The 27,376-nt window shown below is 40.4% G+C and overlaps 1 protein-coding gene across 9 annotated transcripts in view; it reads right to left on the bottom strand.

The window, feature by feature from the left end:
- Positions 1–205: 205 nt before the first annotated feature.
- Positions 206–27,376, bottom strand: part of ARMC9 (armadillo repeat containing 9) — a 71,968-nt gene continuing 44,797 nt past the window's right edge. For 4 of the 9 annotated variants that reach the window (XM_074834066.1, XM_074834068.1, XM_074834067.1 and 1 more), the window contains 6 exons: positions 22,142–22,246; positions 21,308–21,423; positions 16,999–17,123; positions 13,416–13,544; positions 8,577–8,749; positions 206–5,247 (listed from right to left, as the gene is read on the bottom strand). In XM_074834066.1, the coding sequence (XP_074690167.1) occupies positions 5,161–5,247; positions 8,577–8,749; positions 13,416–13,544; positions 16,999–17,123; positions 21,308–21,423; positions 22,142–22,246 (735 nt within the window). In that variant the 3' untranslated portion in view covers positions 206–5,160. Of the gene's footprint in view, positions 5,248–8,576; positions 8,750–13,411; positions 13,545–16,998; positions 17,124–21,303; positions 21,424–22,141; positions 22,247–27,376 lie in introns of those variants that run through there. The other 5 variants (XM_074834069.1, XM_074834074.1, XM_074834070.1 and 2 more) reach the window with 4 other exon arrangements.

Genomic DNA, 27,376 nt, shown 5'->3' with positions numbered 1-27,376 from the left:
TCACTCTTCAGAGGAGGAGGACTATATGTCTGTAATGAAATCTGGACCTACAAAGGCCAGAATTTTTCCTTGAGATCGGTAAAGGGAGGTGTCCTTGCCTCATAAAATCCCTTAGTAGGTGGTCTGGTTTTCAGATGGTCTCAGCATTCGTAGCTGTCAGCTCCAGCTTAATAAATAAGGCACCTTAAACATCTGCAGGATAAACATTGTTTTAAGTATCCACTCATTTTTATTTGTCCTGTTTATTCTTTTACTTAGCAGAATTAGCTCTTAGCATCATTAAAAGAAAAACAAATAAAATGAAGTAACACTTTAAAGACTTTTAAGATGAAAACCAGCAAAGCATACTGGAAACCATTTCTTAAATTAAACACAGTGCTAGGTCACTCACACTCAGAGTGACCAAAATAACTGCCCAAATCTGAGGACTTAAAATCAGAACAGCATTTCCTGTATTTGAAGAAGGTAGGAACAAAACAAACATTTGAAGCTTTCACCTGGATTTCTTACCATTTTTGTGAAGTATTTTCACTTTCACTACAATAAATTACTGCCCTAGTTTCTTGGAAACTTGGACCATATGCCAAGGACTGCTTAGTAATAAAAGGAGGACATGTTCCAGAAAGTTATTAGATGTCCTAGGGTGTGCCACTCAGCCTGTTGTTTGGAGAGCATCAGATCCTTAAAGAGCGGAAATTTGGATCATGATCCTGTAACTGAATACAATGCCCTTCCACTGCAAAAGCAGCCTGGAGTTGGGAAGAAGCTTCCTTTGAAACATCAGATCTCAACCACTGACAAGATGCCAGGCTAGAAAAATTACTGGTCTGATAACGCAGAAGGACAACATTCTATGTTCTGCACTCAGAAGATGGTTTCTTTTTAAAATCTATTAGTGGTAGATTCCCATAGAGCTTGGCCAGAACAGTCTGGTCTTAAAGTCTGTTTTGTTTGCCTCCAGACATCTTGTTGTTTCTCACCCATTAAGAAATTCTTAAGAGTCCCACCCCTTTTACAATTTATATGGATAGCAGAGGTTAGGAAAGTGCAGCACAGCCTGAAGAGCCCACATGGCTTCATTACAGAGGTATTTTGGTACTTAGCTCCCACCAGAGTCAGTGAAGGTTTGCAAGGCTATACCTATGTCCTCTTTGCTAGCCATGCCCACACACCTCCTGAGCCCGGCAGGCCACACAGCACAGCCAGGTGTGACCAAGGTGGCCTGCAGGGCTCACACACTCCTTGGTTAGATTACGCTCGCTGACCAAGGTGCACCTCCCAGATCCCCAACATTTCCTCTCCCAGGAAAGGGCTTGTTCCACTATGGAACCAGACTGCAAGCAAGTGTAAGGATGGTCCAAGCTGCCAGGATGTTCTGGCTCAAAGATGAATTCAAGCCCCAAGCTAAAAGGTAAGTCAGGAGGTACTTAAATACCTAGGAGGAAAGTATCCTGTTTGCTTTTCTGCTACCACTACTCAAAGATGTGCGTGAATGCAGAGCAGCACTTTTTATCTCTACACTGTAATCTCCACCGTGATTTATAAAGACTAGTGGAACTTTGTTTAAAGGAAAGAGCTCAAAGCCAAACCAAGCAACCATTGTCCCTCCCCATCACAGCAATTTTTTTCCTCCAGAGAACTTCTTTGCTTGTCCTTCCTCTACACACTTAAATCCTCCAACAAATAATACTTCTGACACCAAACCAATGTCACTGGTGGCATCCCACATGCCCGGGCTCTCCTTGAGAGACCACGAACAATGAGTGGTTCATGCTCGCTTTGCAACACTTCTGAGTAAACAATGCTACCTCTGCAGAGGCAGGCCAGGCTGAACACAAGGGAGCTGTGTTGTCAACTCAGGTGGAGACAAAGCTGTTGGGGATAGACTTTGTTGATAAGAAAACAGAGTGAAATGTAAACAAATGCACACCCTAAAAGTTCATGAATCCCCAAACGTATCAAAAAGAGAAAGAAAGAAAAAAAAATCCCTTTAGAAGCATTTTTACGCAGTCACTGCCAGATAATTTTAAAGTATTTGTACAGAATGAGCCCTCCATGCAAATTTAGACACACGGTTTATGTCTCATATAACACTGTCCATAAAGAAAATTACACTGAATATAGAGAAATTCTATCCAAAAGGCATGCTAGCACCAGATAGCACTTCAGTCCCAGAAAAACTTCCTTGCAGACCTGTGTTTCATATGCAATAACTGTATTTGCTTATTGTAAACAAAATCACAGCCCCTTTAAGTACAATCACACCTCTCTCATTCAGGCAGGCAATTTCCCCTGGTCCCCTTATGAATTTACCAGGGTGGTGTGGTATCTAGCAGCAGCCTCTACATGGCATATACAAAAAACACCTAACAACTTTTAAGAATGAGGTGCAGAATTTGCTATGTGTGTGTTACTGACCTCTATGCAGGGACCATTCAACCCCGAATAGTGGAGTCCTACTAACAAAGGCAGAATCAACATTTTTCATTAGCTTCAAAACCTTCCAACTGGCATCACAGGGGCTTTTTGTGAACAAGACGAAGAAAAGAAGGACACGTTACTTTGTTGGTCTCTCAAATTACTGCTCAGCTGATAATTTATTTCTAAGCATATCCATAGTTTCTCTCAAGTATTTGGAAAATGAAGTTTCTCAAGCATTAATATTAAAAATAATCTCTGTTTTCAAACTCTACACTCACGCTCCAAAACATCTAAGAATTGAACATGGAAAAATGTACATACAGATTTCTGCACTGCAATAGGCCCGAGTAAGAAACACACACCCAAGTACATAAACTTCAGCTTGTTCCTTTCAGTCCAGTTCTGCAAGATGCATTTTGGTCTTCACGAATCTTGATCTGCTGGAGCAGTAGCCATACCTACCAACCACCTTCAGCTGACTTGTAAGGAGTGATACAGTTGTGACCTCAAATAATGGTAAAGCCAGTGAGGTTTTGGGATTGTTTCCCACTCCCCCCCACCCCTCACGCCCCCAATAAATAGTCTGCACTCACTTTTCAAAAGCTGCTCTGCATCTCCGAGAATCACATCTGCTCCAACATGAAACTCAGTACTGCAGTAAAATAAATAAAACTCAACTTCTGGAGCATTCTGTGTTACCCACATATGCAAATGAATGCGCTTAGCACTTCAGTGTTAACAACTTAGCCATTGATATTACATGCTGGAAAAAAGACAGCATTTCAGAGGAAAAAGAAAAGCTGCCTACCCTGGAAAAGGACTAGGTGAGTTTTTATGGCTGATTTCCATTACTGCCCTTTTGTGAACCAGAGGACATTTTTCTGTTAATTATGTTTATCAACTCTGAGAGGAGGTGGATGAATCTAAGCACAAATCAGAGATTTTTTCTGTGATTTGTCTACCATGGAGATCTATCCAACAGGGGCTATCAAGTGTCTAATCACTTTATGTCCTATGTAGTTTGGGAGTTAAAGCAACACCCGTACTCTGCCTGCTTTGTGTTAGGCCTGTGAACACCCTGAAGTTACCGAGCAGTAAATTGTAACTTCCACACAAATATGACTAGATTTTGAACTGGGGGATGTCTTCTCCTACAAAACATCCTGATTCCAATTTAAAGTCTATTATCCAAACGGGTTACCTGAACTTGTGCATGGGAGCCCTTTCTGCAAACTTCTGACACAGTGTCACTGATCTTGGTGGGTCTCATGACAACTACATCACACGAGGAAACGGCCTTGGCTCTTCAGTCGCCACCACATACCAAGAGGCACAATTCAAGGTGTCAGAATTCAAGAAGTGTAAAGTTTTCTTCTGGTCCTATGGAAATGACTGGTGCTTTTACAACTCTTTACTCCAGGGGAAGGTAATGTCCCTGGTGGAGCTGCTTTACCTTTCAGGCTGTGTTCCACTTGTTTCTCAAGGTGAAACCCCAAAAGCCTTACCTTCTCCCTTTCTGTACCTGTTAAAGCGTTTGCTTTTGAAGTCTACCTATCACAAATACACTGCCTGCTTTTTGTGCATTTCTGTCTCAGCAGCAGCCAAGTTCCAAGTAAACTGCATTTCTGGGAAAGTTGTTGCTGTTGTCCTAACACCTGTGTCACATGAGGGGATGTTCCGAAAAGCCAAGCCCCAGTGAATACTTTAGTGTTTCCTGGTTACTGTTACTTTTGAGAGAAAGAACAACAAGCAACACTGGGTTCTAATTCACTGGCAGAACTAACTTTTTTATTTAGTGGAGGGCTTCCTCATCTCTATTGCCTAGCCAGCACTTCATATTCACTGAAGACCAGCACAATTCCATAAAGACATAATCAGTCATGGCTCAGAAGTGAAGAACATAAAAAAGCAACAAAGACCGAAGAAGATTGTCCACAGCCACGTGTAAAGAGAAAGTTACTTCTGATCTGTTCACATTTTCACGGTTTCTTCTATGAAGGAAGAAACAAAGGTCTTCATCCCAGTGGAAAAAACAAATTATTCATTCCACAAATGTTAAACAGTAGAATTAAGAAAAAAACATAGGAAGAAGGAATAGGAGTAATTGCTGCAGATAAAGCTGCTGGTCAGATCCATGCATGCTGCCTTGGGCACTGATACAGTCTTTTTCAACTGCCACAGGTCAAAAAGAAGTTGATGAAAGACTTTCTCTCCAGTCTCTGGTGACCAAACACAGATCTCACTTCACACAAGACTGCCCAGCCATGAGGCTCTGCACATATCGTGTACATTTTCCCTCCTAGTGCACATCCTTTGAACACAGATATCTCCCAACTCATTCACAAAGGCACAATTTAAAAAAAGCAAGTGGCAGGCTAGTTCAGCAAGCAAATGTAAAAAAGAGAGTTGCTTGGTCAGACTCCTGTGCTGAAGCCCTACATACCATCTCCAAAGGCTGCTTACTCTGACACAGAAGGCAGAGAGCAAGAGTTTCTTCTCGAGGTAGCAATGTCACTTTAGAGTAAACCATCAGAGACATTGGGACTATATCCATCTCCCGTATCAGTCCTGGGCTGCTGCTGAGACCTTGAATTGTAATAACAAGGCCCTTGTCTTAGCCAGCTTTAGAGATGACAACAGATGCATCCCATCAGATAATCCCTGATTCACCGTGCAAGGCGTATGCCATGCAATGTCAATAACCTCACTCTCTTCTCAGCAGGTCGCCAGTAAAGCTCATTACAGGAAGCTGGCTCTGTCCTTCAACAATGTGACAGGTGATTCTCGAGGAAAGGAACTGTTCTCACTTCCTGTAGGACTGGCTGCCTGCAGAAAAACAGCAAGAAAGGGTCTGTCAGCTGAAAGCAGGATTTATTACAAGACAGGAGCTGCCTGAAGGCAACACTTGTTCAACCTGTACAGTGACACAAACACCACAAAGAACATACACAAAGGCACCTTAACCACTGATGTTTCAACTTAAAGCTGCAGAATGTATTTATGGAAACCACTTGTCAGGGAACACTGAAAGAACTTGTGGAGGAGCAAGGAGTCACCAGGGCCCAGTCGCACTCCTGACAAAGTAATTCCTCATTCTCATGGTAGATTTTTGTACTACTCTAGCTGCACTGTGCCCTAGACAGCACTTGGTACACTGCAAATGGCTTGAGTGTGCCCATACAGAGTTGCTTGAAACAGGTGCCGAGTGAGGAAGAGGGTAGATTAAACCATTCAACCATGTCCACAAGGAGCACATAAGCACAGCTGAAGAAGTCTAAATTTGGAGGTCCACCCTGTGTTCTAGCCATGCTGCCGGTGTCATCCCTGTACCAGCTAGGAAGTGGAATCCACAGAAAATCCCAGTATGGCTGGTTTTATTTGGAGGAGCTTGGTTTTGCTTTAAGGTACAGCGGCTACATCTCAGGCAGGAATCTGGCCCCAGGCCTGTAGCTGCACTAAGTACCTGTGCTTCCTCTGCATTCCTCAGGCATTCCACACACTCCATGTTCCAAGAGGAGCAGTCCAGCTAGTTCAGCTAGGTTTATGTAAAAGGAACTTATTTCCAGAAAATGCATCTATAATAAATATTAAAAGCAAGCTAAAAATGTGTCTCTAAATTAAGTGAGCACATCAAGTAAGTACAATCAGAAACTAATCTTTTTCTCATCATGCCCATCAGATATAAAAACCTGTATTTCTCCAGAAGTACAAAGAAATCCACAAACTAAAGACAGTCCTCCACTGGGACAGAGTCTCCTGATATGTAAAAACTTACATACCTATGCAGTAAGCAAATGGGAGGCAGCAACTGCTGAAATCTGATTGCTGGTATCTGTGCATCTGATACCATTTTTGAATTACAGATGAGTCAGCCACAAAATTAAAGGAACAGTAGCACAGAGCTTTACTAGGAAAACATTAGGGACTCACCTGCTTCAGATGCCTTCCCTGCACCTTTAAGTAACAGCTGGGAATTACTTTTGGGAACCTCAAGTTTGGACATAAGTGCTTAAAGCCTTTTTAGTCCTTTAAAAATCTGGTCCTTATCACCTTCCTCTCACTTTTCCCAACCATAATCACCTGTGTGAAAGCCCCAGCAAGATGGACAATAACTACGAGGTGCTCAGTGACAGCAGACAACAACCCAGGACACATATACACAAAGGGAATGGAGGATTACTTGTTAGCAAAATAATTTCTTTGCTGTTTTTAGCAGGAAGATAAGAGTTTAACAATCCAATTACTGACACCAAGTCTGTCTCATGGCACATGTGGACAGATAGAAAAGAATTACCTGAAACCCCAATGGAAAACTCTGGAGAAAACGTAAATGGACACATAATAAGATGTGATGCCTGCTATACATTCAGCTTTAGGATGCACAGACACAGCAAGGATAAGAGGTATACAATCAGACAAATCCTATCCAACAAAAGTTAGAAGAGCCTAAAAGTCTGGACTTAGAAATTACATAGACTGAATCAATAGAGAAACCCAAGTGATGTAGAACCCTGATCACGTTCTACTTTAATGCAATTTCGAAACAAAATACATTATACACTGTGCCACTGTAAAAGAACTTACTCCAGAGCACTATGAGAGCAACACATGTATGTTGGATATTTCATAGGACACATGCACTCAGGGGTGTAAAGCTGCCCTGGAAAAACTAGAACATGCAGAGGAGTTTTTGTGTGTGCACACACACATACTATGCTTCTCCCTCTTGAGCAGAACTTCTCCTTTTCAATGGGCTAGGGCTTTTGTAAATGAACTGAAACAGGAACCAGGGACAGACTCTCGGGTGTTAACACCACATTCAGTCAGGGCAGAACAGTGCTCCTATCACAGGAAACAGAAAGCATGGATGTCAGAGGTAAAACACAGGGCATACGCAGCAAGAGTAAAGTTGAAAGAGCTGGCAATATTACCTAAGCACAGGACTGTTTAAGCAAATACTCTCTAGGTCAAAACCTTCCTTAACCACCAAGGACATTCCCTTCCATTGCCTCACCTGTACTCCCTGAATGAAAGCATCTCATCTCCCTGCACATGCAACTGTGTGGAACGACAACGACTGAGCAACACAGAAGATTTAGGAAGCTCTTCCCAGCTCTGTTGCTGATTTACTAGGTTATTTCAATTCTCTGCATTTCATTCTCCCTAACTGTAATAATATGTGAAATGTTTAAAGATAACAGTTACAGCTAAAGAATAGAGCTGATGTTACATTGTTATCAAATAATCATCACTAAACTTCTTACAATACATTTGGAATATACAGCACATAGCTCCTGCCATTTTCATTGATGATGGACCCAGAGGTGTATTTGAATCCAGCTAGTCCTAACCACACTCCAGGGAAAAAGCTTACTCATTACTGAAGACTGTATCTTTCTTCCCCCTCCTCCCAAAAAAACCCCTACAGCTTACACACCATACCCACGTTTACTGTTGTGTGACCATCTGAGATCAACGTTTCCACTTTATTGGGCTTGTGTTGGCTGCCTTTTAAGCAAGCGTCCATCCCTTCCCTCCAACCTCAAGTCACAGCCCTCCCCTCTTCTGAGCCCACTGCAGACTAGTACTGCTTAAACTTCTTCAGGCAATGACACATCCATATGGTTCTTAAATACAAGTCTCTGGCAGAACACGGACTGCCACAAGCAGCACACCATGTTTGGCTGGGTGCTTGCTAGGCTGCCCTGAGCCCATCTCCTGAACTGCCTGACATCTGGTCTACATTCAGTTGCAGTGTAGACATGCCCAGGGCTCCAAATTCAGGAACATTAAACAAGTTACACAGCAGAGCAAACAAGTGTCTAAAGAGAAAGGAAGAAGTCTAATGACATCTAGAGAAAGTCTAATCTACGACTAGAAGCTTCCCCCCAAACTTCTGAAAATTTGGGCCACTTTTTTCCATGCAGAGACAGGAAAAAGCATGTCTCTTAACTGCTCACATGACGGCCTGAAAATAGGAGCGGTGTTCAGCAGGATATAATTACATGGTTTTACATCCTGCAGATGACAAGCACAATGTCATATACTCCTGGCACATTTGTAGCATACGACTTCATTCCTGGAGAGCTACTACAGCGCTCCCTCCTTTCCCACCCCAAGGACTGACAAACAGAATGATGACTTTTTCCACTTACTCTGTCTGCTCCTTGTGGATGATCCTGAGGAGCTGGGACGGCTTGTTTGTTGGGGTCCAGACTGAGAGAACTGGGGGGCAATGGCTGGGACCTTTCCCTTTCTAGGGCTGGCACTCTGCACTTCAGGAGTGCGAGGGATCTTAGGTTTGCTGGTGAAGGCTGAAGGAAACTCGCTGTAGGAGGAGATGGAAAGGGTTAGCAATGCATGGAGAAATATGTATGCATAGTAAGTCTGCAACCAAGTGAAACCTGCAGTACGTGCTGTGACAGCATGACAGACTGCTCAAAATTCTGGGAGACTGCAAACGGAAAGGAACATGGTACCACAGGTATGGCCCTGGGGCATGTACTCACTGCACAGACTCTAAACCTGGCTCTAGTGGCCTGTCTACCCTACTCAAACATGGTTGTTTGGACAACAGGATTGAACAAGTTCAGTTAAGTCCCCTGCAAACAAGTAATAGATCTTCAGCTTGTGTTCCATTGCATTTATCACACACACAGACTCAATCTGAGGTGCAAAAAACATACAGATATGCTATAGCATAGAATACTTCATTTTAGGGCACAGACACTATTATTTCTCCCAGGTGTAGGTCACAATCTTGGCAGACACAGGCAGCCTTGCTGGCTCCCAGCTGTGATAAGATTTGTAGAACTCCCTGAAGGCTTTGTCAAAAGAGCAAAAAGCTGTGATGGCATCTATGAAATAAATTCCCTAAGCACACAGGTTCCTTGTTCACAGTGAGAACATAAAACAGCTGCTGCTATTTCAGTCTGCATGTGCTGCAAGAATATAATTCTTTAAAATTTAGTCCGTGACTGTGTGAGGATACGCTGCCCTTCCCTGCCCCCAGCATCAATATATTCTTTCCAAGGTACAAAAATGGAGGCTACCAGAAAATGGCAAATCTCTAAAATAATTCTGAATCTATATTCATGTTTGCTCTAGTGAGCCAATTTTCTCTTAAAAGGAGAAAAGGTTAAACGGAAATAACAGCTACGTGAAAAGGCTCACCATATTTAAAAATGAAATAAAAGCAGAGTCAAAGGCAGGAGATCGAAAAAGACGCCATCTAAAAACAGGCGATTAAAATGGAAAGTCCCCGTGTTATTAGCTCCATCAAAAGAACCCTTTGTGACCATCAGAAAGGGTGATCAGGAGGATTTTCAAGACATTTAATCTCCTCTCCTCCCCTGGGAATGCTGCTGAGTCAGTGCTGATTAGCCCTTCCATACCCCTGCTTCACCTTGCAGGGAGATTTGAGCAAGTGCTTCTTTTGTATTTTAAATAGCATGAATGGTCTGTATTTTGCATATGTATATGCTAACTATTAAGGACAGAGACATGCTAACTGGCTGCTCTGCAGCCCTCTACCTGTCTCCGAGTATTACAAGTATTGCACTTGTCTCATTTCAAAGGAGGAGGTGGCAGATGGCAGCAGAAATATACTAGCAAAACAAAACCAGAAAAGTAAGATTGGCCAGATAGAGCCCCAAGCCGTGGACCACAGACAGATTTAAATGCCTCTCTCCATAAAACAGTCTCATTGTTATTGGTTTTTTGTCATTTTATTCACTTTGGTTCAAGAGCAGGGCTTTCAATTCACTAGTGCTCTTCTTGGTAATCTTATGTGTGCTATGATATGCTAACGTAGATAAAAAAAGGAAGAGCCAACAGCCTCACAGCAGTTTCTGAGCCATAAATGAGCTTTTTTTTCCTTAGTTAGCAATAGATAACAAAACTCTGGTCTGTATTCCCATACACTAAAAAGCGTTTTTATAGCTATCAACCATCTTCACAGAGTTTCACTGCAGTAACCTAGGCAGCCAGACTATAAACACTTTGGAGAAAAAGCAAAGTAAGGCAACCAGAGTTACTACACTTTACAAAAGAGAGATACATACAGTGATCACATAGGATGGCTCACATCTTTGCAAACTCTTCAGGAGAGGATTCTATGAAATAAATTGGTAGCAAACACTGTAAAGTTGAAAGAAGGTTGCTATTTTTCTGACAGGATGAAAGCTGAAAGAAACCTGCTCTTTTTCTGACAGGATGCAGAGCAGATCATGGCCTCCATGTGCCCAGGTGTCACAGAACCATGGCACCTTTTACTACATCACTAAATAGGTCAAGATCAACAGAAAATAATTAATCCTCAGAATAACACAGAAAGCTGCTATTTGGCATCCTTTAGAACTTGATGAGATGAAGAAAGAAGCAAGATCTACTGTGGGAAAATGTTCCATAGTATTTGGTAAAGGAGTCATTTACAACAAGGTGTGGTAATTTGAGAGCAAGTGCTGGAACAACAACAACAACAAAAAAATCACAACCAAACAAAAAACCAAACCCACAAGGAACTCAGAGAAACCTGCATTTGCATTGAGCAAGCTGTTTAATTGGAAAAATGGAAATAATTGCCTGTAAAGAAGTGCACAACAGACTGACACTGGGATTGGAATAATCAAGCAGGAGACGTGACAGGAATTGAATGTAAAGATGAGTTAGACCATTTTCTCCAAGAGAAACACACTTGGACTTTTGGCCATTTTAACCAGATCATCAGAAAAGCAAGACCATTAGCAACCTCAGAAAGCCCTGCAGAGTTGAAACTCTTTATTATGATGATACTGAAGCTCTTTATTATGATTATACTGGACACAGTCACAACAAAAAAAAAGGGCTTTTTCAGCCAGATACAATTGTAAACTCAAGTCTATTATAAATTTATCCTTGATTAGCTAAAAAGCACAACAGATCTATATTCTTACATGATCAAAATGCAGCAGAAATAGCAACACAGGGGCAGCTGCCAGTCTGACACGCATCAGCTAGAACAATCATTTGTTCCTAGGGAAATAAAACAACTGCAATAGACATGTCACTCCGAGGGCCTCATTCTTCTCTCTGATCGATTTAGTGTAATTTCACTCATCTCTATGCAGTTAAATTCCCAATTTATACGGCTAAAGATGAGGGGAAACAGCAGTGACTACTTCATCACCACAACTCAGCCCTCCTTTTCTCATACATACCTCTTCTAGGAAGGTCTTGGTATGAAGGAGACATCCCTTACAGTGGTCAAAACCATGACTAAAGCAGTGATTTATTCACTCTGTTTGTTTTGCAAACAAATTAAAGTAAGCTTTCAAGAATGAAAGAATGAAAAGGCAGGTCTAGCTATTGCAACACCAACATATTAGCAAACGACCCTTGACATAGGAAACCCTGTGTTCGCTTGGACTGGGAATGGCTACATGCCCACATCCGTAACTTGAGGCTGCATTTGTAAATACAAATTACTGTACACATGCTAAGCAAGCATGCAATGAAAAGACATTATTTTCTTCTTCAGAGTATTGCACCTGTGCGTTCAGTTAGAGATCCATCTATTACTGAGATTTAGACATACATTTATGAACAAAAATTAAAGATTACTGGGGACATGTCTTTTTAATAATAGATAATGACTGTAGAGAAGCAAAGCGTCTCACCAAGGTGGGGGGCAAGATGCTGCCAATTTGGCTTGCTTCTTGCAAACCAAAGCCTGAAAAATAATCTCTCTCTCCATCACAAAGCAAGCAATTTGGCCATAAAATTCTCATGGTCTATTTGTATTTGTAGTATGTACTTAGCTACTGTTCGGACAGGCAACAGAAATAAAACCAGTAATGCTGGGATAGGGGTATGACTACTAAGCACTTCAGCTGCTAACCAGTGATAATTTGATGACAATATATAATTTCTCAGATCTCACCATGGAAACAGCACAACTGGGAAAAAAAAAAACCAAAACCCCAAACCACACTAAAGGCCCCCAAACCCCCAAAACCACACACAGGCATCTGTATCTGTAGGCCAGAAGGAAACAAAGCTCTAAGCAGCCTCTCCAGTTTTCAGAAGTGCTAGAGCTTTAACTGACACAAATAACTAAGCACTTCTGAAAAATCAGATCCATAAAGAGTTGGTAAAACCTTTCCTTTAACACATCTCCACCCATTCTGTGTTTTACTTCTGGAATGTACTTGCTTTTAAAATTTCTCTACACTCACTGTTTTAAAACTTGGCCCAATCAAATTAGCTATAGGAAAAAAGCTGTTAATGTCTGAAGGACACATGTGGGCCCTGAAAAACTTCGGTAACCTTGGTCCAATTGCTAATGAATTCCTAGTTCTCATCCAAGATATAACATCACAGTCCTACACATGACAAAGGCTTCACAGAGAGCTCAAGGTATGAACAGGAGAAGAAGAGCAAGATCTTTTATCTTCTTTTGACAGAAATGGTTTCAAGGAAGAGTTGAAACCCATTGCTGGGAGAACTCATAATGTTGCCTCCCTTGCTATATCCGTCTATTGGATAAATCAGGAACTCTGGTCAGCAGTGCTAGCAACTCAGCATGTTTAAACACTCTGAATCCACTTCAATGCCCTTTCTTCCTTCTGCAAGTTAATTTCTGTCCTGTTCCTACAGTCCTACCTATTTCTTTACTAATAAATAATTTTTCATGGGTTAGAGTCAAGTCATCCATGGAAGCAATCAGGAAGTTTTATTTGCAGAAGACTGCATTGTGAGTACACGTGAAGTTCATTAATAATGTCTTGCTTGAGATTTCTCCCATTTTGGACCAGATGCTTAGAAATTGAACAGCTGCCTCTGGCACAGCTAAGGGTATTTTGTTTGGCAAGCACCACCACAGCTGTCTCAGACCAGACTACATCATACATCAAATGACTTCACAGATTGTCTTTACAGCAGCATGGAATTAGCTGGTAAGTCCCCTCAGACTCCTCTTGCAGTTTTAGATACTCCTCTGGATAAATCATACCTACGCGATTGCCCATTTACTTTGTCCTGGGTGAAGTCAGTAGATCGGGAAGACAAGATATTATCACCAGCTGGGATGCTCCGGTCCATTCTACAGCCTGATGAGAACACTTTAGATGACTTCATTTCAACTGCTATTTAAAAAAGAAACAGAGTTCAGTGAGGAGTTGTCTCTTTATAATTTTACTAGAAACATGATCAAGTCACAGTTCCTGCTGTACAAAGGAAACCTTGAGATAATGGCAGGCTACTGAGTTAGTGTGGCAGAGTGCATTATGGCTCATCAGCTGAGCCAAGCCAACTGTAAGTGTACATACTTCCAGCCCTTTGGAGTTGGAAAATAAAACATGCTTGGGTCATTTTCAAAGCAGCTACACTCTGCATTTGCAATGGGCTAGGAGCATGCAGACCATCAGTTAACGTGTATCAGCTAATGACCGATACCTCATTAAAGCCACAGGAATGCAACCACTTGCAGTTGTCTGTACATATCCATAGTAGCAGGCAGCCACTGCAGACAAAACCCAGTGATTTACACTTCTGTCGGACTTCAGATCTACTACATTTGTTCAATATGCCTCATTTTCTGCCTTGCATTAACAGAGAAGGGAAAGACAGTCAGTTTGCCAAGAGACACAAGGCTACCAAGACGTGCAAGTTCAATAAGTTTAGGGAAAATCCCTATCTCCATTCCTCCCATGCTCAAGACAGGTTGCCATTCTGATTTGCTCTCACATGCTGTTATGGATGCAGATCAGGTCACTTTCAGACAAGCATCTGGCTGCCCAGCGCATGTTCTGTCTAACATTCAGCATAATAAGTGTATTAAGATGACCAGGGTTCATCTTTAGTCCACAAGTTTTCTGCTCACAGGAGACAAAAAAAAAAAAAAAAGAGACAGAATTATTGATTCTTTACCAAAGTGATAAAAAGGGAGGATGGACCCAAACAAAATCAGACTGACTCAAGAGCAGCTGAATATATCCAGGCAGGGGTGACATTAAGAACTGCTCTCATTTTTAGAAAACAAAAGAGGACCAAAGGTTTCTTGAGGCTAAACTTAGCTTCCTTGAGATATGACCTTGATGATGCTAACTGTTCACTCTTGGTCTCTTACTATTCATTTCACGACTTGACTGCATGAAACTCTGAATCCCAAAGTATTCATGTGATGCTGGAAAATACATATTCTGAAGTGAGCAGGTTCCCAGTACTGCATAATGACCATCAGACCAAGATCAGAACTCAACAAACAGCATATTTATTTCACAGCAAAGATGTTTGACAGGGCATGATGAGAGTCTCCAGAAGCAGTACAATTATTTTTACACCTTTCCGTTATGTACTGTTCCCTGCCATATGCTAGAAGGCACTAGAAGGGCTTATTTTCCATTGTCTTAAATTAAAGCCTTTCCAATTTAAAAATTACAAAACCCACTGCCTTTTGGAAAACAGGGGATGTCCAAAGACCCAGTCCAATTATCATGATACAGAATGAAAGTCCTCTCACTAACATGAACCACCAGGGGATCCAGCAGTGCAGTCTCTCTTTTCTCTTCAACTAGTCCTCATTTCTAAATCCCAAAAGGTAAGACAGACAAGCATATATTTCACTGGCTACTTGCAAAAATCTGAAACAAACCACTGGCAATCCTTCAAGTAGCTCAGTGTTGGTTTATAGCCTGAATTAGTGCTAGGAAGAATTGTCTCTGTCACACACAAAAATTATTTGTCTTTTTACATATATAATGCATATAAACCTGCAGTATACTGTATATTCTAACCTCCAAAATTTTTCTGCAAGAAAAGAGTATAATCTTGTAGTCTTACTAGTATCCACCTGCATATAATTTTGACTGAAAACAGCTAACAAACTGTTTTAGACAGAGGCTACAAGCAAAGTTCTGACAATATGAAACATTAAAGTTGGCAGGAATTTAATCAGCATGAACGCTTTAAATCAATATTCTCCATCAAAAATTAACAGCATTTACTTTGCTGACTTACTCAGGCTCCCTGTTTAAATCTCCCCACAAATCTCTACAAGCAAACTGCCAGAAAGCATCAGCAGCACAGGAAAAGTGGCAAGAGGTGAGTGAATGCATTTCACTGGCAAGATACCATCAAAATGTGGTTCAGAAGGTACGCTGGGCTCCTAGTGACTGCATAATGCCTTAGAAATTGCATCCAATTACGCTTTAAAACAGCAGATAGGAACACTTTGATACCTGCTTGGCTTAATTTCCTTTACAAAGCATAAGTATATAAAACTCCAGTTTTTTTCTTCTATATAGGAAAACTGTCAAGTCAGTATGCTTTCGATTAGTTTACAACCTCTCTTATTCTAAGTTGATGCCCCTGGTCAGCTAAGCTCCCCGCAGAATGGACTCGGCTATACTCAAGGTGCTACCGCACAAAGTGAGGCTTGAGGACAGCAGCTCTTATTCCTACACAACAGCAAGAACTCAAGTGCCCATCTTGAACAGGAGCTTCATCTGCCTCTATCATACGGCTTTCATTCAGCACATTATATTTATCAGCTCTAGGCATTATGCAAGCAAATTCCTGTCTGCAAGACCTTGGTTACTTTTTTCAGAATCCTTTTCATTTCCTCTAGGAAATTTAAAAAAAATAGAAGAGAAAGTAAAAAGTATGCTATTCCTTTACTGCTTCAAAGCATATTTTTCAGCAAAGTAAAGGCATGCTTTGTTTGAACTTATTAATAATTCTGTACCGGATATGCTGCAAGATCCTTTATCTAAGACTGCAGAACATTTTGCCTTAAATCCCTAATGGGAAATGTTAATGAATCCCTGCAAGAAGGTTGAAACTCCCACATCCGAAGTTCCATGATCCTGTGCATATGAGAAGTTCAGAAATAAAGTATTTCAGACGCCTATAACCATTTAAATTCCATCACATGTTTCTGAGCTCTCAGGTCCAGCTGAGTTTGCATTCATTTCAGTTTAAGTTGCAAGGACAGAATCTTTAGCAGCGTCACCCACAATACAGCTATACAGCGCAGGGCTTCCCATCCTCCACAACTTTTTATGGTTTGAATGTAGTTGCAAATCTAAGCAGATAACTGCAGCTGCCTTCAACTTTTAACACAGACGTCCAGCCAACAGAGCCTGCAGGTGCCAGCAGACAGTGATTCATTTAGATCCAAACAAGGGTATATTTGATCAAGTAAGGGGCTCTGCCTGTTGGGAAGTGCACTGTCTCTGGGCTGCTGCTCTTCCCTTAGGCAGAGAACACCGTGGAGTGAAATACAGTACACTTCGCACATCGGAAGCCCTGGGTATGATTCTTGGCGCTTCCACGGGAAATAAGATGGAGCGAAGCAAGCGAGACCATTGGTCTCTGCTGACCACACATTACCTTCTGTAGCCATTCATTCAGCTCAAGCCAAAATCCAACTGTGCGCCCCAAGGTCTTGCAGAGTGCCCCAGGGTCTACAAACAGAGGGCCAGTTCCAAGGCTACATTTAAAAAAAGCAGTCTACCACACACAAGCTAGGCCCCAAACACCTGCCCCAGTCAAAAAAGACAGCAACAGTTAACAACAGCATTTGCAGAATATCCTTACACGAAGGGGAAATGCAGAGGTCAGAAATGCTGGACCTGGTCTCACCACAAATGGGAGGATGACCACTAGGCAGAGACTGCAGCTTCTCATCCTTATCATGACAAGAATTGGTATCGTTTTCTGGCCTGGAGGAGAAAGGAGAATGCAAGGTGATGAATGCTTGCAGTATAAAAAGTTGCATGAGAGTAAATTCTAATTTCTTCTAATTGTCTGTAATGACATAGAAGATATTGAAATTATTTTATATTTCATATTGCAAACTAGTGTTAAGGATGTAATCTAACTGCATGACTGTAGCTCCCCCACATCAGCTGATGTATTTGAAATTAACATTTTTTCCTACTGCAATAAAAGAGCTGAGGAAAGGAAACCATAACTCCTTGCAGTCTGAAGACCCAAAATATCAGCAGGACACTTAAAGAAAAAGACTGCAGCAGTGGGCCTGAGAGGTCTTCAATACTTTTTCAAGGATTTAAGATTTGCTCCTGCATATTACAAGGATTGACTTTACAAAGCAATATGCAATACAGACTTAAAACAAAGTAGATGAGAAGTACTGTTGATTTCTCAAGTGAGGTGGGTCAATTAGAAACTGAAGTAGCTGAAGGACAGAACAGGGACAAGATTGCTTAGTAATAAGCAATAAAACACTGCAGAAGCAAGTTGGGTATGAAAAGTGTGTGAAAAGAAGTTGGCAGACACAGAAAGTTTCCCTGCCCAGTATCAGGTTAAGGTAACTAGACTATATTTCTAGTTAGAAAGGATGCAATCCAAGAAGGCAGTTAATGATTTCACAGCTGAATCAGTTTCTAAGGAAACAGCTAACAGAATATTAAGTAGTTCAGTCCCCCTTGAGTGATCTCAGCCAGTGAGTCTTTAAAGAGGAGGGGGGAAAAAAAAGCAAAAAAAAGCAGCTTTCCAGTATTTCCTGGCTCCCTTAGCTCCATACAGCAAGAGCCTGTCCATATAGGAATCCCATGACAATTCATCTGAAGTAACTAGAGCCTTGTCTGCACTGGGAAGTCATAGAAAAATTAGCATGAAATAGCTGCTACATGTGCAGTGGCTATTCTGCATTAATTTTCTGTGTGAATACTTCTATTCAGCACTAGCAATATGCCCTCCCCCCCGCCTTTTGGAGGTATGAACCAACAATTCAAAGAGATATGTTATAGTATCTCCATCAGCTGCTGCTTATTTCATGATGTTTTTAAAATGGAGTATGTTACACTGAGTCTCACATGAAGAACTTCAAACAAGTTATATTCACTTCAATTCTGCATGCAAGCATTTACACAAATTTTTACTGTAGTTTAACTACCCTGCTGAATCCAAAACTTCAGATAATTCAGATCAACTGTCCTGAATTGTCCCTGGGTAGACAAGCTGCATACGAGGGTAAAAAGTCTGACATTTTTCATGCCATTTCATTTCACTTCACACAAGCCACTTAAATGATTTAAAATATGAAATACATTCACTTCAGATATTGCTTTCAAATTAAGGCAGCTAAGATTTATTCACTTTTATTGTCTTCCTCTTGCAAGGCTTCCTAAGGGATTATTTCCTCATTTTAGTAAATGAATTCATACTAAAATTAGAACAGCATAAAAGCCATTAAAGCTTGTCCTTTTATTGTAGAATTTAGTTCAAAATGTCTTCATCTATTCACTGCAGTTTTCTTGCACACAGATTAGTTAGATATAAAGTACAAACTTCTCATTCAGAGTGGTATCTCACGCTTCTTACTTAAAACATGGGAGCACTAAACGCTCATATTATTTCTACCACTTAGCCAGAGCAGAAGGGAAATTAATTTTCACATATTTTCACAATGTTAGATTTCTGCTGTTTACATTCTTCCTCCCTAGTTTGCACAGTGAGGCAATCTGTAAAGACTGCTTCACACCATCAAACTAATGCTTCTCTTAGACCCAAAGCTACCAGAACCAGTACGGTAGAAAGGTGTTTTTAATTTGTGTCCAGCAGTGACCTGACACTGTCTCGTGGAGGTATGAGCTACACAGCTGTTCATAAGGAGATTCAAGTTTTGACAAAATACAGGACTAGTGTCACTCCAGTATTCTGGGATACTTTTAAATAAATATACTGCCTGGTTAGATGGTAGAGAGAGGCATACAATCACTTCTAGAGATTATTTCTGGTGCATAAAATGCAGTGTACTACATGGCACCAGGAAATAAAAGCCACTCCTCTGGGTTTACCACCGTTTTTCACACTTCCCATAGTAAAGTCATCTCATTTTCACAAGCTTGGTTTTCTCTCCACTTATAAAGCAGGAATGTAATGCTTAGACACTCCAGTGGTAACTAAGATTTATTCCTAAAAAATACTTTCTAAGTAGGCTGTAAGGTTACCCTAACAGCCGATTCCACGGATCCAGGTCTCCTAGCCCACCATGGGCAAAATACTGTGCAGGGAAATTGGGACCTTGTACTCAGTAACACAGACCTCACATTAAAGTGGCACTGTATATTTAGTCATGCATTAGCCAGTTCAGATTTTTAAGGCCTGCAGTTCTTTGGGAGGACTGCAGGAGAATGATTAGATAATCATTATGCAACATGAGTTTATATTAATTAGTTACTGTTCCCTTCTTACACACAAACACACACACACACACACTTAATATATAGGGAGAGGGCTTGCAAAAGCTGTGGACATTATGATGATGCAAAAGTTGACTGCTGTGAGGAAGAACACAAGGTAAGAACTCTAAATCTGCATTCAGGCTATACCAGGCGGAAAAAGTAGGCACCATGCTCAAAGAGATGCCATTTTTTCCAGACTAGTACTCAGAAGAAAAATGAAGACTGTGCAAGACAAGTTCTGCCCTGGGATAGCCAAAGGTTCTTTTTCAACTTTGGAAATGTTTCATTCCTCTTGCTTTTTAAAAAATATAAGAAGTGTCTTTCAGGGCTTTTTCCATTCCCAGATCTGGTATGTTACACTTGTCCATTCTAAGGCCCTGGTAACATAATCAATATAATCCCATATGAATGGGCATATAGGACATATCTGGATGACTCAGGAGGGGTCCCAGTCAGATCACCTGCTTGAATGAATGCTAATGCCAGCACAAGACAGTGGGGGAGAATAAACACCGACAAGATAAAGCTGCGACTATTCCCTATCCAAAAGAGTAGACTTTGATCAGAGTCAACTACAGCTGTGTAACTACAGCCTAAATCAGTCCTCACACTGTTTTCTGTATGGATCTTCCACACTAAAATGGGGCAGAAATTTATTCTAAGAAATAGAAAATATGAAAGCAAAAAGTGGCAGGGGGGATAACACAGGACAGTCTTCAGACTTCAGGACCGGTATGTTCTTCTAAGAACCACCTCTACATTCTAACTTCATTACACTGTTGTATTTCAGGTTACCCATTCATTTTAATGTACTTAGCTATACCAGTACTGTGACTTAAGTACTATTACCTATAATTTGAGTGACTTTTAGTCTCTCAGCTTAAGTATCTGCAAAAATGAAAACATTAAATCCTCATGATAAACTGCTGCATGTATCATAGCTACCTGGATTTCATCAAATCCAAAACTGTATGCAACTGAAAGTAAAAAATAATTTACATTTGAGATCTCATTGGTATTTTCCTTCCTCAGTCAGGCCAGTGAAAAGGAGAAGTCTCATCTCAGAAATTAAAATATTAAGATATACATGTTCTAACAGCAGGCAGAGCATATTCAAGGAGCTCTGTACTCTAAGATTTCTTTATTCCATTTACAATGCAGCCTCCTACCTCTGACCCCAATCAGACCAAGAGCAAGGTGTCACAGACCCTCCCACTGGAAAATGTATTTCTTCCAAAGCAAGAAATCCAAAATAACAAGATTTTTGTCTTTCCCATTTTCTTCTTAATCTGTCCTCTTATGGGTGGGTAGCAAATCTCCCCAGAGCAATATACTTTCTTGCTTATAAAGAGAAAGATCCAGGCATTTTACACACTCCATGCAACTTACCAATAGAATATATTATGAGAAGATGAAAGGACTATGAACACACAGGATATAATGCAAATTTAAATCCAACTGATCAGTAAACATTTACTCAACTATTCTAAGTATGTGTCCTCAGCCAATGGACCCTTCTCAGCCAACGATATTCCCCTCCTTTCTTTCTCTGAAATGATCTTTAAGAAATGACAATGGCAATGCACTTTTAGGTAGGGAAGGTTTATTTATCAGTCAGTGTTGGGAGTTTTTCTTGTTGTTTTGCTTTTTAAAGGAGCTTTAAAAAATCCAATGCAATCTCATTTGTTTGGACTTACATTAGGTATGCAGTTCTGTGATAACCTGGTGTCACGGGTCTCTGGAGAGGCTCATCTATACTCTGATGGACACCAGGAAACAGCTTCTTCTTGGTTTTTGGAGTATGAGTCATTATCTGATGCACAGGAAATAAAGCAATGGGAGGGGGAGAAAAAATGCAGTGGAAAGACACGTAACTGAAGTCATAGAGAAAATTCTATAAAAACATTGCATCAGAAGCTAAGTTGCATTCTGGTGTCACTCGATAAAATTCCCTGGAATCACTGTAGGCTATTCCATATCTTATCTCAAGTCATGTTCCCATCATCACTGGTAGATCCAGAAGGTATACAGTCACATTTATCTCAAATTAGTCACAGCACACTAAATGGCATTCATGCAAACTTCATGCTTTTTTACTTAACGCTTGAGGTAAGACATACAATACCTGATCTGGCATAATGCCTGCAGGAGCAGTTAACTTTTCAACTTTTTTTTTTTCCAAATGATTTCAGACCAGCAGAGTGTTTCAGTATTAACTTGCTCAGCATTTTGCTTTGTGTGCCCACAGAGTCACTGTTGTAGCACTAGAACCCTAAGGCTGCCTTTAGCTTATTATTAAGCCACAGCCTAACCACCTTCTGTGAAAGGGTAGCTACCTTTCTCAAACTTATTCTACATCTTCTGAACAGCAGCTAATAAAACAGACTGTGAAAGATTTGGACTGATATGCAGGCAGAACCCAGATCTTCAAGCAACAAATTGAAGAAAAGATTTTTAGAAAGTAATGAAATTACTGAAATCAAAGACTTAATCCAGCAAATTATTTCAAGATCCTAATGAGTGGTACTCACTCCCAAGTACTCAGTTGTTAGCAGCTTCTCTCCCGCAAGCTCTCCCAGCTGAGGTTGCAAAACCTCATCTTTGTCCAGATCAGCCTCCATGATGTCATGGTCCTCCTGCAACAGCAACTCACATGTTATTTGAGCCCAGGTTCCAAGAAGTTCTCATTTCAAATTTAGTTCTCCCTTCAATAGTCACTTGGATGGTATGTACTGTCCAGATAAATGACTGTTAGTACTGCACATGTAAGTGGTAATGTACAAGCATTTTCCACCAAAAAAGCAGACACCTAAAGACAAACTCACCTAAACTTTTGATATAATCAGAAACTAAAGAATCCTGAGAGAAGAAAAAAGCCACCCCTTTTCCACAAATGCTACACCAAGAAGTACAGTATGCATTTCAAAAACTGTTCTTCAAATTTCCAACCCCAAATAATTATTCCTTGCTTGACCTAATAAAGGCTCAGGAAAAATCTCAGTCATTAGTATATTTGTAGAACACTGCATACTAGTCTGAAGAGATGCAGTGCTCTGTTCTTAACAAGCAGCTGGTATGAAGTTTGGAATTTTAGTTTTTGCAGATCTGCCCAAGTCAATCTAGTCATACAGTACAGACTGAAAAAAACGACCTGATGGCATTTCTCAGCCACACTGGAGACTGAGAAAAGGCTACCCTTGTGGTTTTTTTTTTTTTTTTAAAAAAAAAAAAAACAGAATGTAAGGTAAGTCAATTCTAAACACACACACAAAAAAAAAAAGCACAAGAAAGTTATCACTCAAGCAAAGAGGATTGTAGGAAACTTGATAGAAAACCTGTCTGGATCTTGCTATGTATCAGCATCATCTGACAGTAATAAAAGCATAGATTTAAGTTAGACTATAACAACTAGCAGTAAAAATAAAGTAAGCACACCTTAATATAAGTCATAGTCTTTCTTGAACATAGTGCTAGCATTCCATGACATCAAAATGCCTATAAGCATATTCAGCACTCTGGGGTATGCCCTTCTACCGTGACAAAACCACTGAAGTAATTTATTGCTGTTTATTCCCCACAAATGGAAAAAAAACAACCAAACAAACATTTTATTATTCATTTTCAAGAAACAGAGGCATAATTTTTAATCACTCAAGACAGAAGAATCCTTATTGGCAGGCATTCAAAACCATTCCTCAAGCAGTGGTTCCCAAAAGGTGAGACCACGGGCATCTGACATCAGCTGTTTTTAGAGCAATGTGAAGCAGCAACAGCAGCTACTCAGGTTTGCAAGGAAGCTTGAAAGCTGACAATATTGGGCTGGTTCCAATTCTTGGAATCAGTACTTTAGGATACAAATATCATACAAGAAGGCAACAATCCTCTGTTGACTTTATTCCACAAAAACCAGATGTAATCAACTTCTTGAGTGAAAAGCACCAAGAATTCACTCTCCTGTGCCTATTTCAAGTATAACTATGGGTGATTCATCTTTCATGAAAGTTCTGCATCTTCTACAAATCTACAAGCCAGGAAATTTTAAAGTTTGAGGGACTCTCCGCAAACCAAAAGTAGTAATACAGGAACAAGATAGTATTTTTGCTTGTGTTTTGCTAATGAAAAGAATTCTTGTCTGTGCTGCACAAGATACCCTAAATAAGACCCACCCCAGATGAAGATGATGTGCTTTGCTTTTGAAACAGGTTGCGACAGTAAATGTAAACGACTGTCAGAAAAAGTAGTAAATTAATCATTCTAATAAGGTATATTGTAATAGCAATGTAGAGAGCCTGGCATAAACTCCACTGAAAACAACGGTCACTGAACTCTGATGAGCCCCAGAGCACAAAGAAAATGAAAAGCAGTTTCGCTTTAGTGAGATTTAGACTCAAATAGCCAAAGTAAGAAATACCCTCTGCTACAAAGATTAGCCAGTAATATGGATGCTTGGACAGTGCTCTACAAAAACAACATGAGGAAAAAAATCACTGGAAGTCTGTACAGGGAAGGTATTTCCTACAAGGGAAATGGCTGACTGATTCCAGTTTTTGTCTGGTGCAAAATAACGAGACTGCCGTCACTCAGACCAAGTAGGTGTTGGCTACCCCAGAGCTCTACAGGCTTGCATTTTTTCAAGTTCAATGACCTCTGTCCCAAATGGCTTAAAAAACATAATTTTTGTTTTGATTTAGTTATGCTCATTGCTCATCACCTCCTCATTTACAGGTGTCAAGCAGAAATAAAAAGTAGACACAAAGGGCTCAATTCAGTAGCCCACAGCACCATCTAGTTCTACTTTGAAATATCCTGTCTAGTCTTCTACTGCAGCTCTGGAAAGGCACAAACCTCCCGCAGGTCCCAAGTCATATCCAACAGCCTTGTGCAGGTGCTGCCTACGCTGTAGTTAAACTGTAGAGAGACATTAGATGCCTGTGCATGAACAACTGAAGCACTTACATAAATGCTGCCAGTAATCCACACAATGTTCTCAGGTTTAGAGTAAAATTTTTCTATAATGTATTTGTTTATGTATGGATTTAATAAAAACCTAGTTCTTCTCTAAGTGCTTTGAAGATACCAGATTGTTAATCCTCTTCATCCTCCTAAAGATGTATTCTCTAGATGCTCAGCCATAAAAATGAGGCTGTATAGGCCCTAAGGAAGATGTTCAATCTGCCTTTATCTCCAAGGCAAGATAAGTTACAATCTGCTCCTAATTACCTGGGAAGCTGGGTAGGTGTGCAAAAAATAACCCAGATAATGGAAAAACACAGATAAACACTTGTAGACTAGGCAACAATCATCTGTATCAAGCAAAACAAAAAACCCCACACTCCAACCTCCACAATATACTGTACTTTGGGAAAAAAAAAAAAAAAAGTTGCAAAGATGAGCTTTATAAAGAGTCTGGTGGAAATTTTTTTATATGGTATGTTAATGCAGCATCAAGAGCTAACAGTTTTCTCTTCGAGGATGCTTTACAGAAGACTGTCTACACTGTGCCTAGCTAGAGTGTTACACGTTAGAGTCAGAACATCACTCTGCTCTTTCATCCAGCTCTCTGCATGTATTTAACTTCTCCTCACAGATCGCCTTGGTTTCCCCAAGTTCCACCTCTTCCAATATTCTGGTTGACACATTTTGTCAGACAGAGAATGCCAGTTTCTGGGAAGTACCTCTTCCTGCCAACCTTGCTCCCTGACATTATTTAACATACCAGGTAACTGAGCCTGAACATGTCCATCCTCTGCCTCCTTGTATAGAAAAAGACGTGCCGTCATTCCACTGCTGAAATAACACAATTGGTGCCCTGTTCACCATTGCCCACAGGTTGCAGCAGACATTGGCAGCAAAGTCCTTTAATGTAATAGCTTGAAGTCCTGCGATTAGGTCTGTGATTAAGCTCTCTTTCTTTTGATACACTTTCTAGCTGAAGTGTATTTTCACACTGCAGTTTACTGATTTTATTGCCAGGTGCTGAGTGACGGGGGATCAGAGGGTGTCTGATGAATTGTCACTGTACAGTTATCAAATGTAGCTCAAGTTTGTAACTAAACTTTTGAATTAGAGCTACGATATCACATATTCACTTTAACGAGCAGCTTTTAAAAATGGTAAAAGTCAAATAAAAAGAAAATGTAAAGATCAAATTCTGAAGGTAAATTAAGTTAGTATTTAACAGAACAGTCAAAAGAATATTAAGCACCAGAAAATATGCACTGTGACTGTGGGTGTCAACACACCCCAGATGGCTAACATAACGAAGGTGGGTATGTACTCCAGAAGCCAGTGCATCCTGAGCTCTACACTAAATCTCAAACCCAAAAGCCAATTTATTTCTGAATAACAGTATACACACAGACACTTTAATTTGGTTTATCACACATTACAGAATATTAAATTTCTGAGTGTATGATGCCCTTAGAAATCCCAGAATTATCCTCTAACTGGCTGAACCACATCTTGGAGGCAGTGTTTAGGAGAAAGTAGTCACTACCACAAAATCTGCTCAAAGCCAAAGACAGAATTCAACAACTCTAAATTAAACACAGATAAAGGCAAAAAAGCGTGAAAGGTAATAGTAACAGCACGGGAAACTTCACATGCTCTTGGAAACAATAAAAGCTGGGGCAAAACCTGCAAACCAAGTCTGCATAAAAGAGTCTTTTGGCTGTTTCTTAAGTTGTGAAGGTATAAATATCGATATTAAGTAGATCAGCAACAAATTATAATATCAGTAAGCAGTTTGAATGCATGTCATTAAATTGTCAGTATATGGACATATTCTGAAATACTGTACTAGTTTTTAAAAGTTCCGTAAAGGCAAGAGACTTGTGATAAAGTTTTCCAAAACTTTCTGTTGCCAGATCACAACATCAGATGTTATCACAGAACCCCATCAAAGAACAATAACTCACAGAATTTCCAAAATACAAAAGGGCTCCAAGCACTGAGGCAGTGAGTCAACAAATCTTTGCTTATTTAGCAAAGTAACAACATTATGCATCTTGTGTAGCATTTTGTTGCCATGCTGTTTGTATAATGTATTTTCTGAACTGAGGGACTAAGAAACCAGGCCACCTTGCAACAGACCAGAATCCCAGTTCCCAGCAACAATTAGGATTTAGAACATGACACAGTTAATGTTACACTAGAAACAGTTTTTAAATTGGCTTAATGAGACTTTTGCTTTTTAATATAATGGCAAAGCTAATGAAAAACTGGAATCAGACACTTCTCTGTTTCAAAAGCTTACTGTTATTTGAGTCAAATAATAAGAAGTGACAGAAGTTCATTTTAATGACATGCTGGTTCAGTGGTGAAATGTATTTCAAAATGATTTGACATAGAGCCTTGGCCGGGATTGTGAGCAGCAGAAGCTTGTCTAGGGATATGGCTGAATAGGAGAACTCGCCTTCCTGTTGTTCCCAAAAGCAGGTAAAGTAATGAAAGTGTTCAACACTATCATGCAATTCAATGCCACACCTTTCATGAAGGAGTTCCTTATCTCTGTGCTTTCCCAACAGAACACAGTATCCTTCAAAAAAGTATACTAGAGTGCAAACGAAAGTATCACCACCTTGATTCTCATCATACACCTACGACACTTCAAAGCCTTGGAACATCACTGAAAGGGTGTTAAGCAGTTTATTAAACAAAGGAAAGTTATCATGATTAATTCCCAGAAAGCCCATCTTGCACATCAAGCACTGATTGGGGGTGGGAGGAGTGGAAAGATTACTGAAAACTCACTGGAGAAGGTGAAA

The sequence above is a fragment of the Strix aluco genome, chromosome 9 (assembly GCF_031877795.1).
Source record: "Strix aluco isolate bStrAlu1 chromosome 9, bStrAlu1.hap1, whole genome shotgun sequence".
Lineage (NCBI taxonomy): Eukaryota > Metazoa > Chordata > Aves > Strigiformes > Strigidae > Strix > Strix aluco.
This window is presented reverse-complemented; position numbering and strand designations above follow the sequence as displayed.